The following is a 21,383-nucleotide window of genomic DNA, read 5'->3' on the forward strand; positions in this document are numbered from 1 at the left end:
GTAAAATACAGACTTCTATTGCATAATTGGGAAGGGGTTACGAGGGTGGTGGTTTTGGGGGAGTGTTTTGTTGTTGTTTGTTTGGTTTTTTTTACATCAGAAGTACCTGCTTTCAGTGTCTTAAGGCTTTCCTTCCTCTTCCAGAAAATGCTGGGACAGAAGAGATGAGTACTCCCTTTACTAAGGCCTAAAACTGCCTGTTGAAAAAAATCCTAACCAGGCAATATACGAATGGCCCAAGGAAGCCAGCAAATTGATATTCAGGTTTTACATGACCTGCGACAGAAGTTTCCTGAGGTACCTGAAGGTGTTGTATCCAGATGCATGCTACAGGTCAGTGTTCTGTTAATGAGTATACAAGTAAGCAGTGTTGCTTATTTTAAGCATTATATATGGGTGTCTCCTTTGAAAGTAGTTTTTTCTTTCTCTTTTCATTTTTGTGAGACACACACAATTCCTTTATGTTGCACAGCAAGCTAAGTGATAAATTGGCCTCTCTTGCCCCACCCCCACCCCCACCCCGCCATGTCTAATCAGGAGTGGCCAGTGGTACACCAGCCTGTATATCAGTGTGTGCATGGAGACTGCAGTCTCACCAATCAGTATGCTTATGCCTTTTGGCCATCTCAAGACCCAAAACTAACTGTGGCAAAAGGAGAGATGCAAAGCCAACTTGAGTCCAGCAGCGATAATTTAAGGCAGTGATACAGAGATGCAGGTTTTTAGTAGTTGGTTTGGTTTGTGGGTGGGGTTTTGGTTTGTGGGGTTGGTTTTTTTGCTTTGAGGGTCAGGGCACATTCAGAAGCAACTTTACTACCTGATCTCCATCAGGCTTCAAGGTAATTGGTGGGCCCTTGCCTTCGTGCAGGTTGCCCACTGTGTTCCACTCCCAGCTTCCTTGGCCTGCAGAGCCAGTGCTGGTGACCTTGCCTATCTTCTGCAGCAGGGAGCCTGAGAGTGTAATGCAGGCACACCCATGTGCTCTGAATCAGCCTGTCAGGTTGTAGCCTAGCATCCATCATGTTACACCTGAATAGGTGTGATGCACCGGTGTGCTTCTGCCCTTTTGTTTTGTTGTTTGTTGGGGTTTGTGGTGTTGCAGCTTTGGAGTCCGTGCTGCTAATCTATATGGATTTCTATTGGACATGGATATAACAAAGCATTTTTGTATGGTACTGCAGTTAGTTCTAAGGCTATGGACTGCCATGTCATCAACTTTGACCTCCAGCTGTGTGTGTTCTATACTACCACTATCAGAATACTTATGCTGGTAATTTGTATCAAGTTCTGCTCCATAACATCACATTAGCTACGTCAGCAGATGAAGCGATATGCCCATCCAAAGCTTGACATAGGTATACCTGAATGTCTAGAGTTAAGTAAGTCTATCGGCATTTGTTAACTATGTTGTCTAAACATTTGCTTTGCATTTGCCAGTGGTCCCAAGGCATCCATACTGATTGGATTTTTTTCATTATCTAAGGTATTGAACCTTTGAGTACTCTGGATAATAAGAAGATTGTCTGAATATTCATACTGATATCAGTATACACAGCTTGATTGGAAAAAAGATAGGTCATGAGTTCCCAGAAGTTAGCTGTCTCTGGACTATGGCTAGGACATCTGCGGTTACAATTAAACATTCTTTATACCATAATTGTTTGTCTTTTTAATATGTATTTGTATTTATAAAATACATATATATGTATACTTACATATGTATAAGTAGTCACACGCACGTGCATCCAAACACAGTGTTTATACTGTTGGGAGTAAAGTGTGACTGCTAATGTAATGTTCATATTTTCAAGACTTTATCATGACTTTCCATTCATACTAGAGTAAAAATCTGAAAACTGCAGGGGTTTTGAGAGAATTGGTTTTGGTTTGCAATAGAGCAAAATTCTGCTTGGGGCTCACGAGGCTTCAGGCTTTCCTCAACATTTTCTCTCTAAATATTTAGCTGAACAGGAAACTGAGCTGGACTGTAACTTGTCTATATATGTTTTCAGAATTGTATACCACTATTTTTGCATTAGTTCTCTGTAGGACTAATCTGATTCTTAAACTACAAGTACAGTTTTGTTCCTCAAACGTGAGAACTGCTTGTTGAGCAAGATCAATGGACTTGACAGAGTGAATGCATCAGTAATCACCTTTTGAATGTGATTCTTGATGAATTAAAAGGTAGTGCTTGGCTCTTGAGAGGCTCAGCAATCTTCAGAATGTTGCATACAGTGGATTGTTTTATATATGTATATAAAAAGGAGCCTTATAACTGAACAAAAGATACTATACATCCCATACTTTGACAAAGATATGGGAGAAAGGTTTTGAGGGAGTATTTTAGGCCAGCTTTCATAACAGGTTCTTCGAAAAATTCCATAGGGTAACAAAAATTGTGTGCAGTATTTTGTGTGCATCCCCATATGCACACTGATTTTTGTTATTTTTATTTTTTTTTTACACTGGAAAGCTGGTTTCTTTGTTAACTAAGAGCTTCTAAGACTCACCAACAGAATCCTGTCATGTTGGTGGTTTGAAATTTCATGAGCTCTGGTTTCTCTGAATCAGCTTCTAACTCTGCTACTCCTCTGAGATAGTGGGATTTTTTTTGTGTATTTTCTTAAATAAGCCTACTAACATGACCCCTTTAAACCAACACATTTTGTACTTGGACTGGCAGTGAAAACTGGAAAGCAGAATTTGAGAGTACTTTCATATGTGTTTGCAATACTCCTGGAACAGCATCTGAATCCTGAATTCTGCCTTCTTGTAATTGAGCATAGTCAAAGGAATTTCCAATAAATGCAGTAACTATGGTTTAGGTCAGAGATAAGTACTCAAGGACATTCTCAGTTATAAGAAATGGTGGGTTTGCCTTGCCCCCACAGTACCTGACGTGCAAACGTGTCAGAATGAGGTTGGTTTTAAACCAGAAAGTGTAAGGTATCCCAGGAGAGAACCTGAGAGTTTAAGCAGTTACACAGTTCGTAATACTACTGCCAAGAGGTTTTCTTAACAAGAAAGTTTCTTTGGATCACTGTGAATTGTACAGGAAAACTCTAGATACTTAAGTCCTCCTCCTTGAATTTTTGTAGCAAAACACTTTCAGCTTGTTTTCAAAGGGAGGTTTATAGCATTATATGCTTGTAATGGAAAACTTAAGGATAAACAGAGTATGCAAATATGTTGAGGTGAATAGCCAGTATCTGGTGTACTAAAAACAGAGGACCATCAAAAATCTTAACAAGATGAAACTTAAACCTGTGTAATCTAGGGGAGTAAAAAGTTTTATTGCTTTCTTGGACTGACAGCACTGAATGTTCCTGAAAAGTTTTGCATCCCTCCATTCTTCCCAACAAGCCTCCTGCATTCAGCTGTCCCCTTCTCCTCATTTAAAGGAGTCACTGCAGTGTCCCCAGTCTGTGGACATTGTCCCCTTTTGTTTTGTATTTTTTTTTTTTTTTTTTTTAATCTGGAGCATTCTGTAACTACCTGCTCCTCAAGTCTACATCCTCTCCTTGCTTCCTCATTTCCCTCCAACATTCTTATTCTTTCTTTTTTTTTCTTTCTCTTTCAGGGTGCCAACATTTTAAACTCAATTGGGACATGGGCAGAGCTAAGATGAGGGGTATTGTTTTGCTGGAATATGCTCAGTTCTGCCATCAACCGGTTCTCTGATCTATAAAGAGCTAGAAGCGGTTGAAACTCTGCCTCTGCCAGCCAGAAGATGCCAGGGGTTCCATGTGCCCCCGTTTCCCCTTTGAGTTCTCCAATTTGCTCATTGACGTCACTGAAATTTTGGAATTGATTGGATGCAGTCTTAAAAAAGAAAAAAAAATTGTCCTAAGAAATGCATTCAAGCTGAATGTAAGGGCCTTGCAAGCTTGGCCTGTTCCTTTTTGGTTTGGTATTTTTGGCCTTTCTGTTAATAATTTTAATTCACTTAAGTTCATGCAAAATCTGCCTTTAAAATCTTTCTAGCTTGTTTTTCTGTGGCATCCTATCTTTTTCCCTTTTCTGGCTCCCTTGTCTCCTTTGCAACAAATACAAGGCTATGTTCTTATCTTTTCTTACCCACTGTTCTGTCTGTGTGTGGTTCCTTTCTTCACTACTAACTTAATTTGATTACTTTGCCCTCCAGTGCTTACTCCAAACTAGAGCCAGTATGCATAGTATCAATTTGATCCATTTTGATATCTTTCAAGACTTCTTGCAATAATGCTTATATATAGCTGGCTAGTTAGATAGCCTTTAGGGAATCCTGGTATTTGAAAAGTTTTTGTGGATAGGTTTTTTTGAGGGATTTTATTATTTTTTTTCTTTTAATTCAGAACTGCCTCTGGACTGTATGAACACAGTTTTGGTCTTGTGGGTGGAGTTCAGCTTTGTCGTCCCTCTCCCACTTCTGTTAAGTCTGTCCTTTTTTTTTTTTTTTTTTTTTTAATGTGTAAAGTAGAGACAGTCTTGCTGTGTCTGCACAGCATTCTTTATGACCTTGTATCCTGGTTGAAGGATGAAAACTCCTGTCTGCTAGTTTGACAAAAATAACTTGGCACAAAGCATGTAGCATGGATCGATTTATTGTGCTTGTATTATTCTTTAACTAACTGATAATGTTACTACTTGGCATATGCAGTTGTTTTCCTTGACTGTATGCATTCTTTCTAGTACTCATTTCTGTGTGCTGGATGAATTTGACACCTATTTAGTTTTAATAATATCTGGGCCTCAACAGGTGCTCTTCTGGCTGAAAGTATTAACCTTTATTTCTTGGGAGGTTGGGGGTATGGTGGGGTATCTGTAAGAAAAGCCGTATGAACAGAGCACGGTATTAAGAAACTATGCCACTGATGCATGTTCAATCTTTTCTGAAAGTCCTTATGTAGGAAACTGAATTGGGAAGATCCAAGTACAGTATTACTGAACATGTGGTAAAAGAACAGTGAGGGATTAGTGGTTTGCTTCTGAAATGTTCTTAAAAAGAAATCAGCTAGGTTGTGGGTTTTGTTCGAAGTCATCCTGTTACAGGTTTTATAAAGGAACTTTGTACAAATGTGAGTATTTAAAAGCTTTGCAAGCAGTGTTTTACAATGAAAATACAAATATCCCCTGGGCTTTCCATTAACAGTTTCATCTTGCAAATGAGTAATCCTGCTCTATTTGTTTAAACTGAATTTTTACATTTCTTCTGAAGTCATGTACAACTCCTTGGGTCAGCATGATTTTTTTTTTTTTTTTTCTCTATGTAAGATTAACTTTCCATTTTCAGCAGGAGGTAATGTATAACTGGTATTGAAATGTTTGGGAAAACATTTTAAAATGAACATGTATTTTGCTCTTATTTTTAAGTTATTAACCAGTAATATGGTGCTGTGAATCCATTCCTTCTGTCATTTTCCCCCTCAAGCCAGAGACTTGGTCATTGCTGAAGATCGTTCTGAAATTGAGAAGGAATAGGAGAACTATTCATCCAAGGTGTATCATACTGCATGATGTTCGTTTGTCAAGGTCCAAGATCTCCCTGTCATTGCTTCAGCAGCAGTGCAGACCTCCGGCCTTGGTGCCAGTGACTGAGTCACTGTTCTCAGAATAGTAAACTTCACATGCAAGCCCCTTGTGAATGCGTAGCAGCTATGCTAGCCAACCACCTAAAGCTTTCTGTTTGATGCTACCTTGTTAATTGTTCAATGATGATTGGGTGCATATATATCTAACTGTGATGGGATTTTCTCAGTAATGTCGAACTTTCATTTCTCTCTTGTAGAATAACAATAATTTGGATGCCTGTTGTGCAGTTCTCTCTCAGGAGAGCACAAAGTATCTCTACGGTGAAGGAGACCTAGGTTTTTCGGATGACTCTGGGATTCCTGGACTACGAAATCACATGACATCTCTTAATTTGGATTTGCAGTCACAGAACGTGTATCACCATGGAAGAGAAGGAGGTAGAATGAATGGAAGTAGGACTCTATCTCACAGCGTTAGTGATGGACACCTTCAAACCAGTCAGTCCAACAATGAACTGTTTCAGCAGGAACCACAGACAGCACCTGCGCAGGTTCCACAAGGATTTAACGTCTTTGGAATGGCCAATACAGTTAGTACTTCTAATCCAGGGCAGCATCTTGGATTTCACCTAGGCAGCAAAGGAGTATCTAACTTGTCTCAACAAACACCCAGATTCAATCCCATTATGGTAACTTTAGCCCCAAATATTCAGCCTGGTCGCAATACCCCTACATCTTTGCACATACATGGTGTACCTCCTCCTGTACTTAACAGTCCACAGGGAAATTCTATCTATATTAGGCCTTACATCACAGCTCCTAGTGGTACCACTCGACAGACACAGCAGCAGCCGGGCTGGGCATCTCAGTTTAATCCCATGCATCCTCAGCAAGCCTACCAGCCTTCGCAGCCAAGTCCCTGGACTACTCTTCCTACATCCAGTACTACGCCACATACCTCATCGCAACACTCAACGCAGGCAAATCAGCAAGGCCACCAGACTTCTCATGTCTATATGCCTATCAGTTCTCCTACAACTCCACAAGCACCTATGATTCATTCATCTGGTAGCTCACAATCCTCTGCTCACAGCCAATACAACATTCAGAATATATCCACAGGACCTCGCAAAAACCAAATTGAAATCAAACTTGAACCACCACAAAGAAACAGTTCTTCTAAGTTGCGTTCAACTGGCCCTCGCACCTCCGCTACTTCCTCTTCCCTCAACAGCCAGACATTAAGTAGAAGTCAACCCACTGTTTACATATCGGCCAGTCCTCCAAATACTGATGAAGTGATCACACGCGGTCAGCCCAAGGTCTACATTTCAGCAAATGCCACAACAGGAGATGATCAAGTTGTTCGGAACCAGCCCACGCTTTTCATATCAACAAATCCTGGAGTATCTGCCACTTCTAGGAATATGTCTGGTCAAGTAAGCATGGGTCCTGCATTTATTCATCACCATCCACCCAAGAGTCGAGCAGTGGGCAACAGCACCACTGCAACCTCTCCTCGAGTGGTGGTTACGCAACCTAACACAAAATATACTTTTAAAATTACAGTTTCTCCAAATAAGCCCCCTGCAGTTTCCCCAGGGGTAGTGTCCCCAACCTTTGAACCTACAAACCTTCTAAACCTTCCTGATCACTATGTTGAACCAGAGGGTATCCAGCATCTTACTGACCCTGTTTTAGCACATGTGGATAGGATCAGTGATGCACGGAAATTGAGTATGGGATCTGATGATGCTGCCTACACGCAAGGTAATATTCTTAATATAAATAGTAGAGATTTCAACCAGGTTGTCAGTCCAGTACAGAGCAGGAAGCCGTTGATAACCTTTGTGATGTTAATACTGTATCTTCAACTTTAGCATTCATGAGCATTTCCTAAATAAATAAAAAAGCTTTATAAGCAAATCATAGATTTCTTTATATGGGAAAGACATGCAACTAAATATTTGGAAATAATTCTTCTGTTTGTCTTAAGTAGATATGTTATCTGCTTAATGAAGTGGAGTCATAGCATCTTCATTTTTTTGTTGTTCTGAAAGAAACATGTAAGCTTGTTCGATTTGTCATAATGATTTAAAGTTACAAGTCTACTGGCAGATTTTTGAATCAGTTGAGATACTGTTTCCACTGGATAATGTTCCCATTTTTCTTTTTGTGAGTATTATTTAAGAAGCAAGAAAAACAGACTTCAAAAGCAATTAGTGGGACAAAGTGTTGGCCTGACAATAAAATGCTTAAAATCTTGATACTTATGTTATGTTTGAAAACAGGAGAAGGACTGCCACACCAAAGAAAGCTATTTTAAAGCATCGGTGGTAATGGGAGGGTAAAACTTCAAAGAGATGATGTGGCAACCCGACCTGTTAATCTTTTTCTTCTATTTCTATGTTTTTGCATGCTTTTATTACCAACTTGATGGTTTATTAACCCTCGTGGCCTTTTGGATAAAGGTGGTGAATGAGTCTTAGGATACTTAAGTAGTGTTCAGGGTGGGTTGTCAAAATATTTGTCTTTGACCTCATTGGTCCTCTTTGGACTTAGCGAACAATTCAATGTTGTTAAACTGGCTTGTTCCAAGACAGTTCTAAACATTCTTTAGATTAATTTAGCCATTTTGGTTTGTAAAAGTAAGTACAGTGATCAGGACACTGGAAACCTAGTCTTTATCTGGAGTCCTACAGTAATGAAGTAAATAACTGATTGTAGCTTGTGCAGTATGTCTGGATGTAATTATACCTTTGGTGAGAGAATAATCCATCCTAACTCAAGTGTCTAAAAGGGTAGGTGTCCAACCAAAAAACCAGATCATCCTAGGCTGTTTTGCATAATCAGTGGAGAGTTTAAAGAACTTCAGAAACAGATTAATCTGTAGATAAGCAAAATAAGTAGCCCTCCAGAAGTGGTATTCCCTTTCCTTAATCTGAAGAGAGACTTGAATGGCTGTTCTAGAAGACTGTAGATATCCAGAAAGTAAGCAATCGAAATCTTGTCCTTAGGCTCTAAATATTCTTTTAGATCATGAACTTGCTTTCCAAGCATTCTGCATTTTAGGTACCTGTTGGGAAGAGTGTCCCCTTATCCTGTTCTGTCTTTCTGATGGGACTGACTTCTACCAGGTCTAGCTTTTAATTACTTGTACCCCTGGTAGTGATGGCTGCTGTAATCTGTCTTCCTGCGCGATCCTGCACAATTCCTGCATAATCTCAACAGGCTGTGGGTATCAGCATCCAGTTTATCGAGCTGGGGTGACCTTGCGATGTCTGTTTCTGCTATGCAGCCTAGAATTCAAAAGTGTTGACTGGCTCATACCTGCTGTGGAGCCCAGTTGTTCCTGAAGCCAAGACATAGACACAGTTTTTAGATGAAGTGTACATGCATAATGTGGGCTGGTGCAGCTTTAGGGACCTTAGGGAAACACTATCTTTCTGTGTCCTTCACTAGTTCATACAGTCATGCTTCTGAGGTTCTTTACATTCAGAAGCGTTTGGGATTTCTGGCATGATGTTGTTCCATTTCTGCTGCAACAAGTGCAATATTTTTATTTTTTTTTAAGTTTTTGTAACTATTTAATCTTTGGAAAGTTGAGGAGTGTGTGATAGACTTGTATGATCTTGATGTCTGGCAGTCCTAATTATTGCTTATAAAAAACTGTTTTATAGGTGTGTTTTTCTGTTACATACTGAAAAGGATTTGAGTTACTTGATGCTTTCCATTGTGAGGCCATGTTCTGTGCTGCTTATAATTTATCCAGACTGTGCACAAAACCTTTCATGCTAGGTGCTTATCTCATTTTAATTTTAGTCAGAACAGGTGAGTAGTTCCTCCGGCCATGATTAGAGAAAACTGTATTTTTATCAGCTTTTCCGTTTCTGCCCAGAATGCTCCTTATCTTGGCAGGGAGAACTGAAACTGGCTTGGGGTAGAAGGAATGTGGAAGGTGGAGTTGGTTTGTTGTCAAAAGGGGTTTCCTTTACTTTGTTCTGGTGAAATACATTTATGTGCGTGGTCCAACCCAGGAGAATAGAAGTCCCGTTGAGCCTATCTGCAAGTGCTTCTGCCTGCCACCTAAGAAGCTTTACTTCAGTTATGGCGTGTGTAACCACTCCAGTCATCTTCCATGATTAGATTTCTGGTTTTCCTCTCAAGTAAGTCAGAGTGGCTAGTAGAAGACAGCCACAGATCTCTTTCTTTGCTGTCAGAACTGGAGGTTATATGACATGAAAAGGAGTAGGGTACTGCTCAGATAAAATCAGCGTGGTCACCCGGGAGTACTAGGTTGTATCTCCTCCACTGACTTTGTGATGCTAAGAAACTCACTGTCACCACACTTCTCAGAATATTTTCTGGAGTTCCAATTTGAGATACTGCGGACTTGCTTGTGGAAACGTTGAGACTACTCATACACTACTAAAGTCAGTAAGAATTAATAATGCTGTGAGAAAAATACTGCTAGGTGCATGTGCCCAAGAGGACAGCCAAAGAAGGATGCATTTTTTATGCTAATCTATTTAGTGTCAGTTCTCTGCACGTACAGGAGTATCATTTCTCATTACTTAGCAGAGATTTCAATTTCTAATGTAATTTTATTAATGATGTAATTACCTAAGATTTCAATATGCAATTTAGTATAAAGTGTCTTACAGACGAAAACCAGTGAAATCCTGTTAAAAACTGAAAATTTTGTACTCAGAATGTTGTTGTGATATATGCTCACAGTGCATGCAGTCATATGTTGAGTAGTGAGGCTAAACAGTTATAAGTTGCTCGCTCTGTGTATAGGATGCCTGCCCATTATACAGCCAAAAACCTATCAAGAAAATACATAATTGTGTAATAAAATCTTTATTATCTATGTTTTTATACTAGAGAGCTTAAGTCCCTTAGTTCAGTACAACTTGGCTTTTGTCTGACTTGTTCACGTTTTCTTTAACTTGGGCAGGAGGTCATATGCATAGAGTTGATCATTAGTACCAATAATAGGTATGTATGTGGATGTATTTTTACTTAGCAGTTCTGTGGTTTAAATATGTTAATTGATAAATTAGTTTGGTAATTAGACATTTTGTACATTTCTTGCTTTGGTTTCCTGGAGCTCTTTAAAATTTTCAGAAAGAGAAAAAGCTCCAGGAAACAAACTTCTTAAAATACTAACCAGTCCTTGTAGAAGTTTAAAAAAACCAACAAAACCACCACACAACTTGAATGAGATACAGCTGTGCCCCATCCTCCAAGGGGCCTTAAGCCCTTAACATCATGTGATTTAAGAAAAAAAATACAGCTCTCTATTTGGCTGTGTATATAAGGCCCCGCTTTTGAGTGACACTTCAAAAAAATAAATGAAAATAATTTTGGAAAGGGAGGGGAGAAAAAAAGCAATGTGAACTCTTGAAATTGCGTATTAAATGCATATTAAATGACTGAATTTTGTGCAGCTTCAGATACGGACTTTGAAAATGTGCACAAACATAAGTGTGTCCTGAGGATTTCTACTGTCACAGAGTAATTCCATTGCCAGGATTCCCTTTCCCTCTATATTTGGCGGTCTTTAGAAATTTCAAAAACTCATAAATCTGTAGCATAGGGCTAAATTGTGTTCCTAGATTAATTTTTTTCTTAGAAACATTTAAAATAATAAAAGACACTCTAAAGCAGTAATTGTTTAAAATTCAGATTCACAAAGGCTTTGAGAAAACAATTGGGCATACATTTTCAAATTTACAAGTAGATTCAGTACCTGGTTGAGTAGGTCTCTAAGAAAGGAAAAGTGAACTTTTGTCCTCTAGACTTTCATGCTCCCTGTAATTATAATGATTTGCAGCATTTTTGTGGAAAATGTGCACTTTGAATGTCAAAGGAAACGGTGGCATTTGCCGTACTGTTCTTGCCAATCAGCTGAACGTGAACATGCAGAAGCTGAAAAAATTGAATGTGCATAATACCCTGTTTGCACATCATTAAAAAGTTGAACATGAAATCTGTTCTGGTTGTGGTACAATAATGACAAGTCAAGGAGGCAACCTTTGTACTTTTGCTAGGATGATTACAGTAAACAGCTGCTTTTTAAGGATGTCTGAATAAACAAGTGCAAGCGTGAGGATTTCTGGCTTGTACTCCAGATTAATCTGTGTAGAGTCTGCGTAGGTGGAATTTCCTTTGTGCAAGAAGCACAGGGTTATCAAAAAGTCCATTAAGTGTAAATGAGATCTAGTAGCTGAATTGCATTAGATTCAGAAGTGCGCGGCATTTTTCTTAGCGTTTTCAGTTGCTCTGGTCAACACTAGAGGGAGCTGAATACCTAAATTCTGTTTTTCATTAATAAATACTGCAGTGGAATATGGGGAGATTTTTGTTTTCCCCACCCTATTTTTTCCTACAGCTGTTGAAATGGTATTTAAGCAAAACTACCAAATTCTATGTGAAAGCCAACACTTAAAGCCAGGGCAAAGTCCTCCAGAGATGCTAGACTTACCCTTGAGGCCGTGTCATGCATCCTGGAGGTAACTGTGATAGCAGTCTTCCTTGCTTTTCATATCCAGCATACTTGCTGCTCACCAGCAGCCTGCATCCACGGTTAGACAGGTCTGAAGAGTTCCGAGTCTGGTTGGTAGAGCAAAGCTGTGTGCCTGCAGGTCAAGTACCAATAACCTGGGCTTCGAGGCGTTGCCTCAGCAGTAATACTAAGGTAATGAAAATTAGGACTGTCTAAAAGTGGAAATAAAGTGTAGAAGGAAAAAGGGCTTGTACTCTCTCTGCAAAGTAGACTTTGATTTCCTTTCTTTATAGTTGTAGCTACATTTGTAATTCCTGGAGTTCATAAATGGGAAGAAGTTTTCAGCTGTTTTCTAGAAGGCTTGTCAAGAGGGGAGGGAGTATTTTGAGACTGCTTACCTGATGATCCCAACTCTTCAAAAAAAATTGTTATCCTGGCATGTCAGTTACTATATTTTTATATTGCATGTGAGCACAGCTGCAACTGTAGTGTGACCAGGGGCTGCCCCCAGTGTAGATGCCTGTTTATGTAGACGTTTCTAAATTGAACAAAATCAAGCAGAAGCTCAAGCACCTTTGTCATCTCAGTATCTTTTTAACACAAGTGACTCAAAAGCCTAGGCTGAATCTCAGTAAGGCCTTGCAGCTCTGTTACACTGTACAAAAATAGTTTGGCATGATTGTTCCTTTTGAAGAACCTCTGGAAGACAAAATATGATGTGTGAATGAATGAACAGGCAGGAATTGCAGCAGAGAGCAGTTCTGCTTGCCAAAGATGTGGAAAGCTGTATCTTTTTGGTGTGCCATTTTTTCCTTTACTACTACTCAGGAAACCTAACCAACCAAATTTGAGTGGTTCTGACTTTCTAGTACTTGAAGAAATCGTGGTGAATTAAACATAATGTTCCAGCCAGAGTTTTGCTTAAACACTTCTGAGGCAAATTCAATCTTTATAAAAAAAGTAGCAATAACAAGGTATTTTAAAATTTTCTCAGTGCTATAAAGGTGTCCGTGGTCTGTGAAACTGATCTTAGTTTATGTCTGTTAGTAATTTCATGGATGAATGAGTGGTTGTGCAGAAGTTGAAATAACTGTTGGGTTTATTTAACAATTCTCCATTCTTATAGAAGGTGATAATTGCTTTGAGCAGTGTTATCTGCCTGCATGGTGATACTTAATAATATACCTTCAATGAAATAAACTCCTTAAGTTGTATGAATTTGATTGCATCTTCGCTGCTTATGTTCTTTAGATCTTTAAAAGCTGTGGTTTAAATGTTAATTTCACATTTCACCATTTTTAAATTAGGTCTCCTCATGCCATTTTCTTTACAAATAGTAAGCAGTGTTAGAAATTAGAAGCTGACCTAATGGTTCGGCACCATAGTTTAGGGATAAAATGGCATACAATCCAGCCTCTGCGATAAATATAACTGATGTTTGCCAGTGGTATTACTTGTAGTACTTTCTGATTTAGTTTCATTTGGTGTCTCCTGCAATGACAAGAACATTGGATTATGTTCCAATCCAAATAGCAGTAAAAATCAAAATCTTGATGCTTATCTAGCATATATAGTATTCTGTATTGCAGCTGTCTCTCTGAAATCCTCTTCATACTACCTGTTCTACAATGGTTGGGCTGAATACAATGCAAGGAAACATATGGGTTTGGTTTCTGGTAGTCATTCCTGTAGATTGGTTGGGGTTTTGGAAGATTTTTACAGATCACAGCTAAATTTTCTATGGTCATCTGTTACATTGTGTGACTTTCGCTTTGTATTTACTTGTTATCTGTAATTGATTTGTGCTGTTTTGAAAAATACCACATTTTCTTTCCTATGGCAGAGATTTTCATGTGAGGAGAATGGAAAGGCAATCTGTAGCAATGTTTTTGTATTTTCCCAAAAGAATACTAACTTTCATCTTTATCTGATGTTGCCATGTGAAGGGTAATAAAGTAGATAAAATGGGACTTTATGTATTGCAGCTTTACTGGTACACCAGAAGGCGAGGATGGAGCGACTTCAACGAGAACTTGAGATTCAAAAGAAAAAGTTGGATAAACTAAAATCAGAAGTCAATGAAATGGAGAATAATCTAACACGAAGGCGCCTGAAAAGATCGAATTCTGTTTCCCAAATTCCATCAGTAAGTTGAAACGTCTGTAGTCTATAAACCTAAACCACAAGTGTGGTCTGTCACAATAAATTAAAGGAACAGTTCCTTGTATGCTGACAACATAATAGTGACAGGCAGTGTAGCTAGAATTAAACTGGTAAACGGTGTCGTTTAGAGTAAAGACTAAATGTGCATTATTTAACCACAGACTTCCAGTTCACTAATTGCTTTGTGAAGTGTTGCTTTTAAAGGTAGTCACAAAAGGTTTGACCTGGTAGTCCTTTTTAACGTTTCAGACTACAACTTAATACTCCATACTGCTTTCCACACAAAGTGTTTTTTGGTCTTCATGCTTATAGCAATCTCAAAGAAGCTGATTAATGCACCAGTATCTAGTGCCAGAAGATCAGCCATTGATCTGGTGGACCACTGGCTGTGTTTTGACCACAATTTGGAGTTGTTCAGTCAGCTCTGAAATCTGATGAGAGAGAATTTGGTGGGTCTGAAAGCTTTTTGTAAGATTACGCTTGGATTAAAAGAAGAAGGCTGGTTTTAGGGAAGGTTATTTTTTTATCTTCACTTCTGAAATAACTAAATGCTGCCTACCAATGCATGAATGATAACTGGCAATAAAATGGGAAAATTTAGTCTAACAGGCAGATTTATTTTTTCAGCTGGAAGAAATGCAACAGTTAAGAAGTTGTAACAGACAGCTGCAGATAGACATAGATTGCCTAACCAAAGAGATTGATCTTTTTCAAGCAAGAGGTACAGTATATCTTAGTACATCAGCAACTGTAAATGTTGGTGTGTCTTTCCTTTCTTCTTTCACTGTCTGCATGTATCAAATTATCAGAAGTGTCTGTTATAAATGTATACACAGTTTGCAAAATCTTCATGTCATTTTGAGTGAAACCATGGAAGTAGTTGTCTTCTCAGCCTGTTTTTGTTGGCTTTATGATTTTCCTAATCCCAGTCATTTCTATCTCATACTTTGCTCAGAAGAGAGAAACTTGTGATGCCATTTATTTAGTAAGGGGAGGGGAGGGAATCTGATTATTTGAGCACCAAAGAAGAGGGAGAAGTAGTTTTGTGAGTGATACAGCTGTGCATGTGTCAATATCTCTCTTGTCTTCCACTTCTGTGTTAGTCAGCGTCTCAAGTTAGCAAATAGAAAGTACAGTTTTAACTTCCAGCGTGCTCTCCTCCTTCCACTTTCCTTGTCTGCAGGGATATGCAGCCTTAGGTCGTGAGGGTGAAATTGAGACAGCTGAGCCAATTCAAGAGCTGCCAGCAAGAGGTCCCTCTCTCTTCCTGCTTCCCTCTCTTACTGTGCTCTGGCTCTGTGTTAGCTTTTTAGACCCTTTGCAGAGCTGATTCTGCTCACTAGCCAAGCAAAAAATGTTGCATTGCTGGAAAAGCTTGCTGCAGCTGATGTGAGGAGAGGCGCAGGAAGGGAGAACTGAGATAGTGAGAGGGAAGGGGCTAGTGCTTTCTGCTTCCAGCAGCAGCGAGCTGTTAGATCAGTTCGCTCAAAAGCCATGGAAGTTCTTCAGTGTACCTGCAGATAAGGAGACAGTAGACAGGTGTACTTGAATGTAATGCAGCACTAAAAACTTGACCTTAAATAGAATATTCAGATTACGTGTGATTTTATATCTCTGTTACAGTAAATTGGAGGTAGGAGTTCCTTGTAAGTATTAAATATAAGCATAATATACTGCATAGTAAATAGCACATATCTTTCCGTATAGTTACAATTTAGAAAGTCTCAGGTAAAATTTACTAATAAAATGCTGTTAAATATTTAAGAGTGGCAGAAGAAAATACATTTAAGGAGTTTGGTCTGCTGGATTCTGTTTCAGACTTTATATTGCATATTTTGGGCAATAAGTATTTTCAAGTGTATTGTTGACATCACTAATACCTCACTTGGGTCTCTGTTGACACCTTGATACAAAAGGTGATAATGAATAGTAGTTCTGTTTCAGAATTACTGCCAAAAAACCCTGATACGCTTTCCTACCCAAGTTTATTTTTAAAACTGCTTCACTTTTTTTTTTTTTTTTATTTTTAGGACCACATTTTAATCCCAGCGCTATTCATAACTTTTATGATAATATTGGATTTCTTGGTCCAGTGCCACCAAAACCCAAAGGTACTATACTGGTAAAATTTTGATGTAATACTAATATGTGGTTTGCATCTAATATCAAGTTCTATTCTGTTAATGTAGTTTAAATGTTGATTGTGAAATAGATTACTTCAAAAGCATACAAACCTTGCATTTTATTTGTATTGGCAGTAATACACTTCTATTTGCTCTTCTCTTTTTATGCATTCAGGAAAGTAGTATATTAAATAGGGTATGTTTAAAGATGGATAATCTGTTGGGAGGTGTTTTAAGTAAATGGAAGCATCCATCTTTTTTAAAAAATTAATGTGAGGTAGATTGCTTAGGGATGAGTGAAACTTGTTTAAAATAGTGAAATTTTCATAATTGTCCTTGGTGAAGAGTGGATTTATTTACGTATTAGAATAACTCAGTTTGGTTACCCTGACTGGACTTCCTGGCTATGTAGAATTTTTATTAATGATTTATGTAAGAGCCTCTTCTGGCTATTGTTAAATACAATTTTAGATAGTTGAAGAGGAAAGGAATGCTGCCCAATAGGGCAGTCAATATTGCTGAATTTGTTAGTCTTGAACATTCTGCTTGTTGTTAAGTTTTGCATGTTACTCATTCTTTTGCCCTAATGGGATCTCAAACAAAACAGAATAATTCTTACATGTTACATAAAGCAGAGAGTGAAATTAACTGTTTGCGACAGCATCTTGGTACGACCCGTAGGCAGACCAAATCCACTGATGTTTCTGTGCAGTCTTTGTTCTCCACATAGTACAGATGTGTATGTGACTGGTCCTTGTCGTGTGTGTTAACTTGTTACACAGTCTCATCTTACAGATTTCTGACCATTCTGTATTTCAAAATGGTCTAGGTGAATTTGACTTTCTTGTCCTCCAGACTGTAACTCCTCCAGACTGATACTGTTCTTCATGCCTTAGAAGGATTTTTAATCCTTTATCCTATATCATTATGGAGGCTGTTAGTGAAAATACTGAGTGAAGTTAAAGCCATGCAAAGTCCTATTAGATACATTTTACAGCCAAACCATGAAGAATTTATCAGTTCTGTCAATTACATAGTTCCCTTTACAGTAAATAAAAACTAACCTAGCAAAGAAAAAATTAAAATAAGTTTTCTGTGAGTAGTTTTTAACGTTTGCATCAACTCATCTTCTAGAAACTGACAAATTTAACTGTTCAGTAATTTGGTAAAACCTATCTTGAAAATGCAAAGTTAACTCCGACTGGTTTCTAAACCTCTTGAGTTCCTCTTATCCTTTATCTAGCTTTTTAAAAAAGCATTGTTGCTGTATCGTAGTCCTCCATTGACTTTAGTTTTCAGTTCATTCTATTTTTTAAGTTTTAACTTAACTATGGTATAGGCTGGGACTTAAAAAAGAATTATCACTGTTCACAGAATAATGAAAAATTATTCTTTTGCAGTTGTGATCAGTGGCATGGTACTTCTTGATGTTGTCGCTGTCATTTTGCAGTGGTTGCCATTGGCTAGTTGCTAATGAGATATTTTCCACTTGAAATAATTGTCTGGAAGACTTTACTGCAGTTGCCTAAATGGGCAACCCTTAATCTGAAGTCACTTTTCTCTCTTTTTATCTTTTTCATCTCTTCATCTTTTCTCTTAAATTAGTTCAAGGTTGTTGTCTAACACATCATGCAAAAAGATGCACTTGTATGCTTGGGAGGATTACAGTGTAGCATGACAGAGCTAGCCATTGATTTTTCCTTAATGTATCTGTCTGCTTATCTGGTTTGAGGAAGAACTGCTAATACTCATTCTAGGGTCAAAATGTTAAATGTATCAAAAGGTTACAGAGCACTTACTTCTTGCCATAACAAATTTTAGACTGCTACATAGACCTCAGACTAATAAATCTCGTGCATGTTTCCTGTGCCGATTAATTTCTGAATTTTATCTCCTTTTCATGCAACAGCTTTGAACTGAGACCAAAAGGGAAGAAGGCAGAGCAAAGGGGTGGGAAACTTGCTTTTTATAGTTTCACCTTGTGCCATTTGGCTGACTTACAATCAAGCTCTAGTGAAGGGGGTGGTAAAAAGCTGCCTCTGTCACTTGCAATAACTGTGCTGCTCTCGGAGGAACAAGATAGTTCTCAGTTACTGAAAAAAAATCATCTCAAAATTCTTTCCATGCTGTTCTTAGTTAGTAACTGCTTATCTTATCTCTTTCATGTCACAGATCAGAGGTCCACTGTGAAAACACCAAAGACTGTTCCAGACACAGATGAAGATGAGGGAGCTCAGTGGAGTTGTACTGCCTGTACTTTTTTAAATCATCCGGCCTTAAATCGCTGTGAACAGTGTGAAATGCCCAGGCATTTCTGAGCCAACAGGCCCGTTACCTTCTATAAAACCATAGCAAACGTACAAGGAACTACCCAGTTATTGGGGGGCAAAAAAAGCATTTATGCGTGGGATTTTGTAAAATTGAAGGTGTGACGAGATGGTATTTTGCTAATGTTAAATGTCAGCCCACAGAGCTAGTAATACCTCAGTGTTGTGTCACAGGCAGTTGAAATTGATCGGCTGAAAGGTAATCTGCTGAAAGACTCGGTTGCCAGCTGCCTAAACCATGTACAGTATTACCAGTATCCCAGTAACACAGACCATGTTCAGTGCTTGGGTGTTGCCCATCCTCTTCTCTGCCCCAGTGTCACTACTGAATTTTGACAGGGGAAAGGAATAGAGTGCTAGTGTTTTTGTTTTCAGAGCTTTCAGTGAAACACTACATGCACAGAGGAGATCTAAAAGGAACAAGGTTTAACTATTTGAACTGTTTGCTGCCACATAGTGCCTTCGATAAAGGGAAGAACTTCACAAATCAGTGGTACTCTTTGCCTTGTCTTCCCTGAAAACATCTCTGTGAAGCCAGAAATCAGTACAATCACATCTGAAGATGAAAAGGAAAAACTGCATGCGTTGTCTGTACAATACACACAGTGAAATACCCCAAAGCTTTTCCTACTGTACATAGCTCTAGAGCCTGCTTTAAGTGATTTCTTTTCTTCACCTTTATTATTTTCTTGTACTTCTGTATGTATAGTGTAATAGTCTTTTTTTGTTAACTTTCTTTTTTCCCTTTAAGTGATTAAGCACGATCATGTCCCTTTTTTTTAAGCTTTTATCTGAGAGAAGCAATGCCTTAAAATAAGAGCATTAATAAGAAACTATGCACAAAATAGCTTTCCTCTGCTCATTCTGTACATTGCTCTTGTAAATGCTGATGATCTGTGAAGACCTGCAGATGCAGCGTGGTAAAAATGCAGGATAAGTTGGAAGAATTATGCATATAGTTCACTCTGTACACTGAGTTTTACGGTGGGTGACACAAGGTAGCGTTTTGTCTGGTGTGAGGAAACTTTATACTAAGAAACTTTCAACCCACCAACAGATCAGCATCTGATTCAAGCTTGCTTCATCTGCTGGGTATCTTGCAGACTCCTGGAGAGAGATTCATTGGGGAAGTACATACAGTGCCAAAATCAACAGCAGCAGCATCGTACAGCTTTGTTCAAGGACTTTAAATGCTTTCCTGTTTTGGCAGCCGGTTTCTAAACCTGACTTTGTGGTGAAGTCTCATATTTATAGAAAACAAGGATAGCAATATTTAGGACAACTGAAATAAAGGCTGGAAAAGAGAAATCAAACAGACTTGAACACTGAAGCAACCTCAAGCATCTCTTTATTTTGATGATCTATTTTTTTAAGGAAAATATTCACGTGATCGGGGATGTACGTAACCAAGATCAAGAAAATGGAATTCCAGTACAGTATGCATGAAAGACGGCACGCAAAGAATTATGTAGCAGCACTTAGCGTGAGGCTGGAGGGAGTGCTAACAATGTAGCAAGAGACAAAGTAGACTGTCACCCACTGTAAACATTTGCCAGTGGACACTTTTATTAGGAGTTTTACAAGTGATCTATGTGAATGCACAGAGGCCTTTGTTTTGAAGGCTTTGCATTTTTTTTTATGTGGGAAGAAAATGCCAATCCCAGGTAATTAGGCAGTAGACCCAAAGCACTTGCATTCAATGCATTTTGTTTATAAAATGAGGCCTTGTTTTTCAGCTTCATCTGCAGTTCTATGTGAAGATTGACAAATCAGTTTTTACCTGTTTATTAATAAAACCTAATTTGGATATCTTGAGTTGATGGTTTTGTGATTTAGCTGGGTAAACTGCCTTTGTAACAGATAAGTTATTTATAAAAATTAAAAAAAAAATTATATTCTAATGTTTGGTTTTGTGATTTGTTTGTTTTTTCCATGCTGTGGAGCAGCAGAATATTCAACGGAACAATAAGCATTAATAGTATTAAAAGTAGGCAGATTTCTTGCCACCAGAGTTTCTATTTAAGCCTCTGTTTTGTTGAATCTTGTCTTTCCTCCCATGTATTATTCTGTTAAATTCGTAATTCCGTGAGCGTAAGGAATGTATTCTGAAAAGTTGCACTGACAAGATTGTGTCCTGACCAGAGAATCATTCACTTTATGAATAATTAGTAAGCTAGACACATGCTCTTTTTACTTCACACTTTAAGGGTTTATGATTTTAAAAATATTTTTCTGATTCAAAATGGGCAACCACTATGTCCAAGGTAATAGTTTATCTACTTTGTGTACTGTTAACGTAAGCACAGTTTAATGATTAATATGGTTGAACTGTATTTTGTGCTGTGTATACTATAGTGCTATGAGATGTGAAGTGTTCCTGGACATGTCTTTCCCACTTGGACCCTGTTTAGACAGACATTTGGTGTGTGGAGCTGTGCTTTCCTGAGACACAGTGATGCTGTGTAAAAAAGCCTTTCAGGAGGCATCTATAAAGAGATCAACTACAGATCCAATAAAAAACATTCCTTAATGCAGATTAATCAGCTGAAGTGCCTTTATCTGCTGTATGGAAAGTAACGCTTGGAGTGAGGAGGGCAGCTGTTTTTAAAAAGCAAACAAGGAAAACTAATCAGTTGTGGCGGGGGGAAAAAACATGTTTGGGGGAAATAGGTGAAGTGGAATTCTGCTCATCATATCAAATGCGTAATTCATCTTCTCCCTGCATTTATTTTGTGTGTTATTTTCT

At 38.4% G+C, this 21,383-nt stretch overlaps 1 protein-coding gene across 3 annotated transcripts in view; it reads left to right on the forward strand.

The window, feature by feature from the left end:
• Positions 1-20,538, forward strand: part of TAB2 (TGF-beta activated kinase 1 (MAP3K7) binding protein 2) — a 66,361-nt gene extending 45,823 nt beyond the window's left edge. For 2 of the 3 annotated variants that reach the window (XM_040597823.1, XM_040597824.1), the window contains exons 2-7: positions 145-333; positions 5,771-7,283; positions 14,010-14,170; positions 14,815-14,908; positions 16,218-16,298; positions 18,483-20,444. In XM_040597823.1, coding sequence (XP_040453757.1) covers positions 232-333; positions 5,771-7,283; positions 14,010-14,170; positions 14,815-14,908; positions 16,218-16,298; positions 18,483-18,628 — 2,097 coding nt within the window. In that variant the 5' untranslated portion in view covers positions 145-231 and the 3' untranslated portion in view covers positions 18,629-20,444. Of the gene's footprint in view, positions 1-144; positions 334-3,583; positions 3,874-5,770; positions 7,284-14,009; positions 14,171-14,814; positions 14,909-16,217; positions 16,299-18,482 lie in introns of those variants that run through there. The other variant, XM_040597821.1, reaches the window with a different exon arrangement.
• Positions 20,539-21,383: the final 845 nt, after the last annotated feature.

The sequence above is a fragment of the Falco naumanni genome, chromosome 6, assembly GCF_017639655.2.
Source record: "Falco naumanni isolate bFalNau1 chromosome 6, bFalNau1.pat, whole genome shotgun sequence".
Classification (NCBI taxonomy): domain Eukaryota; kingdom Metazoa; phylum Chordata; class Aves; order Falconiformes; family Falconidae; genus Falco; species Falco naumanni.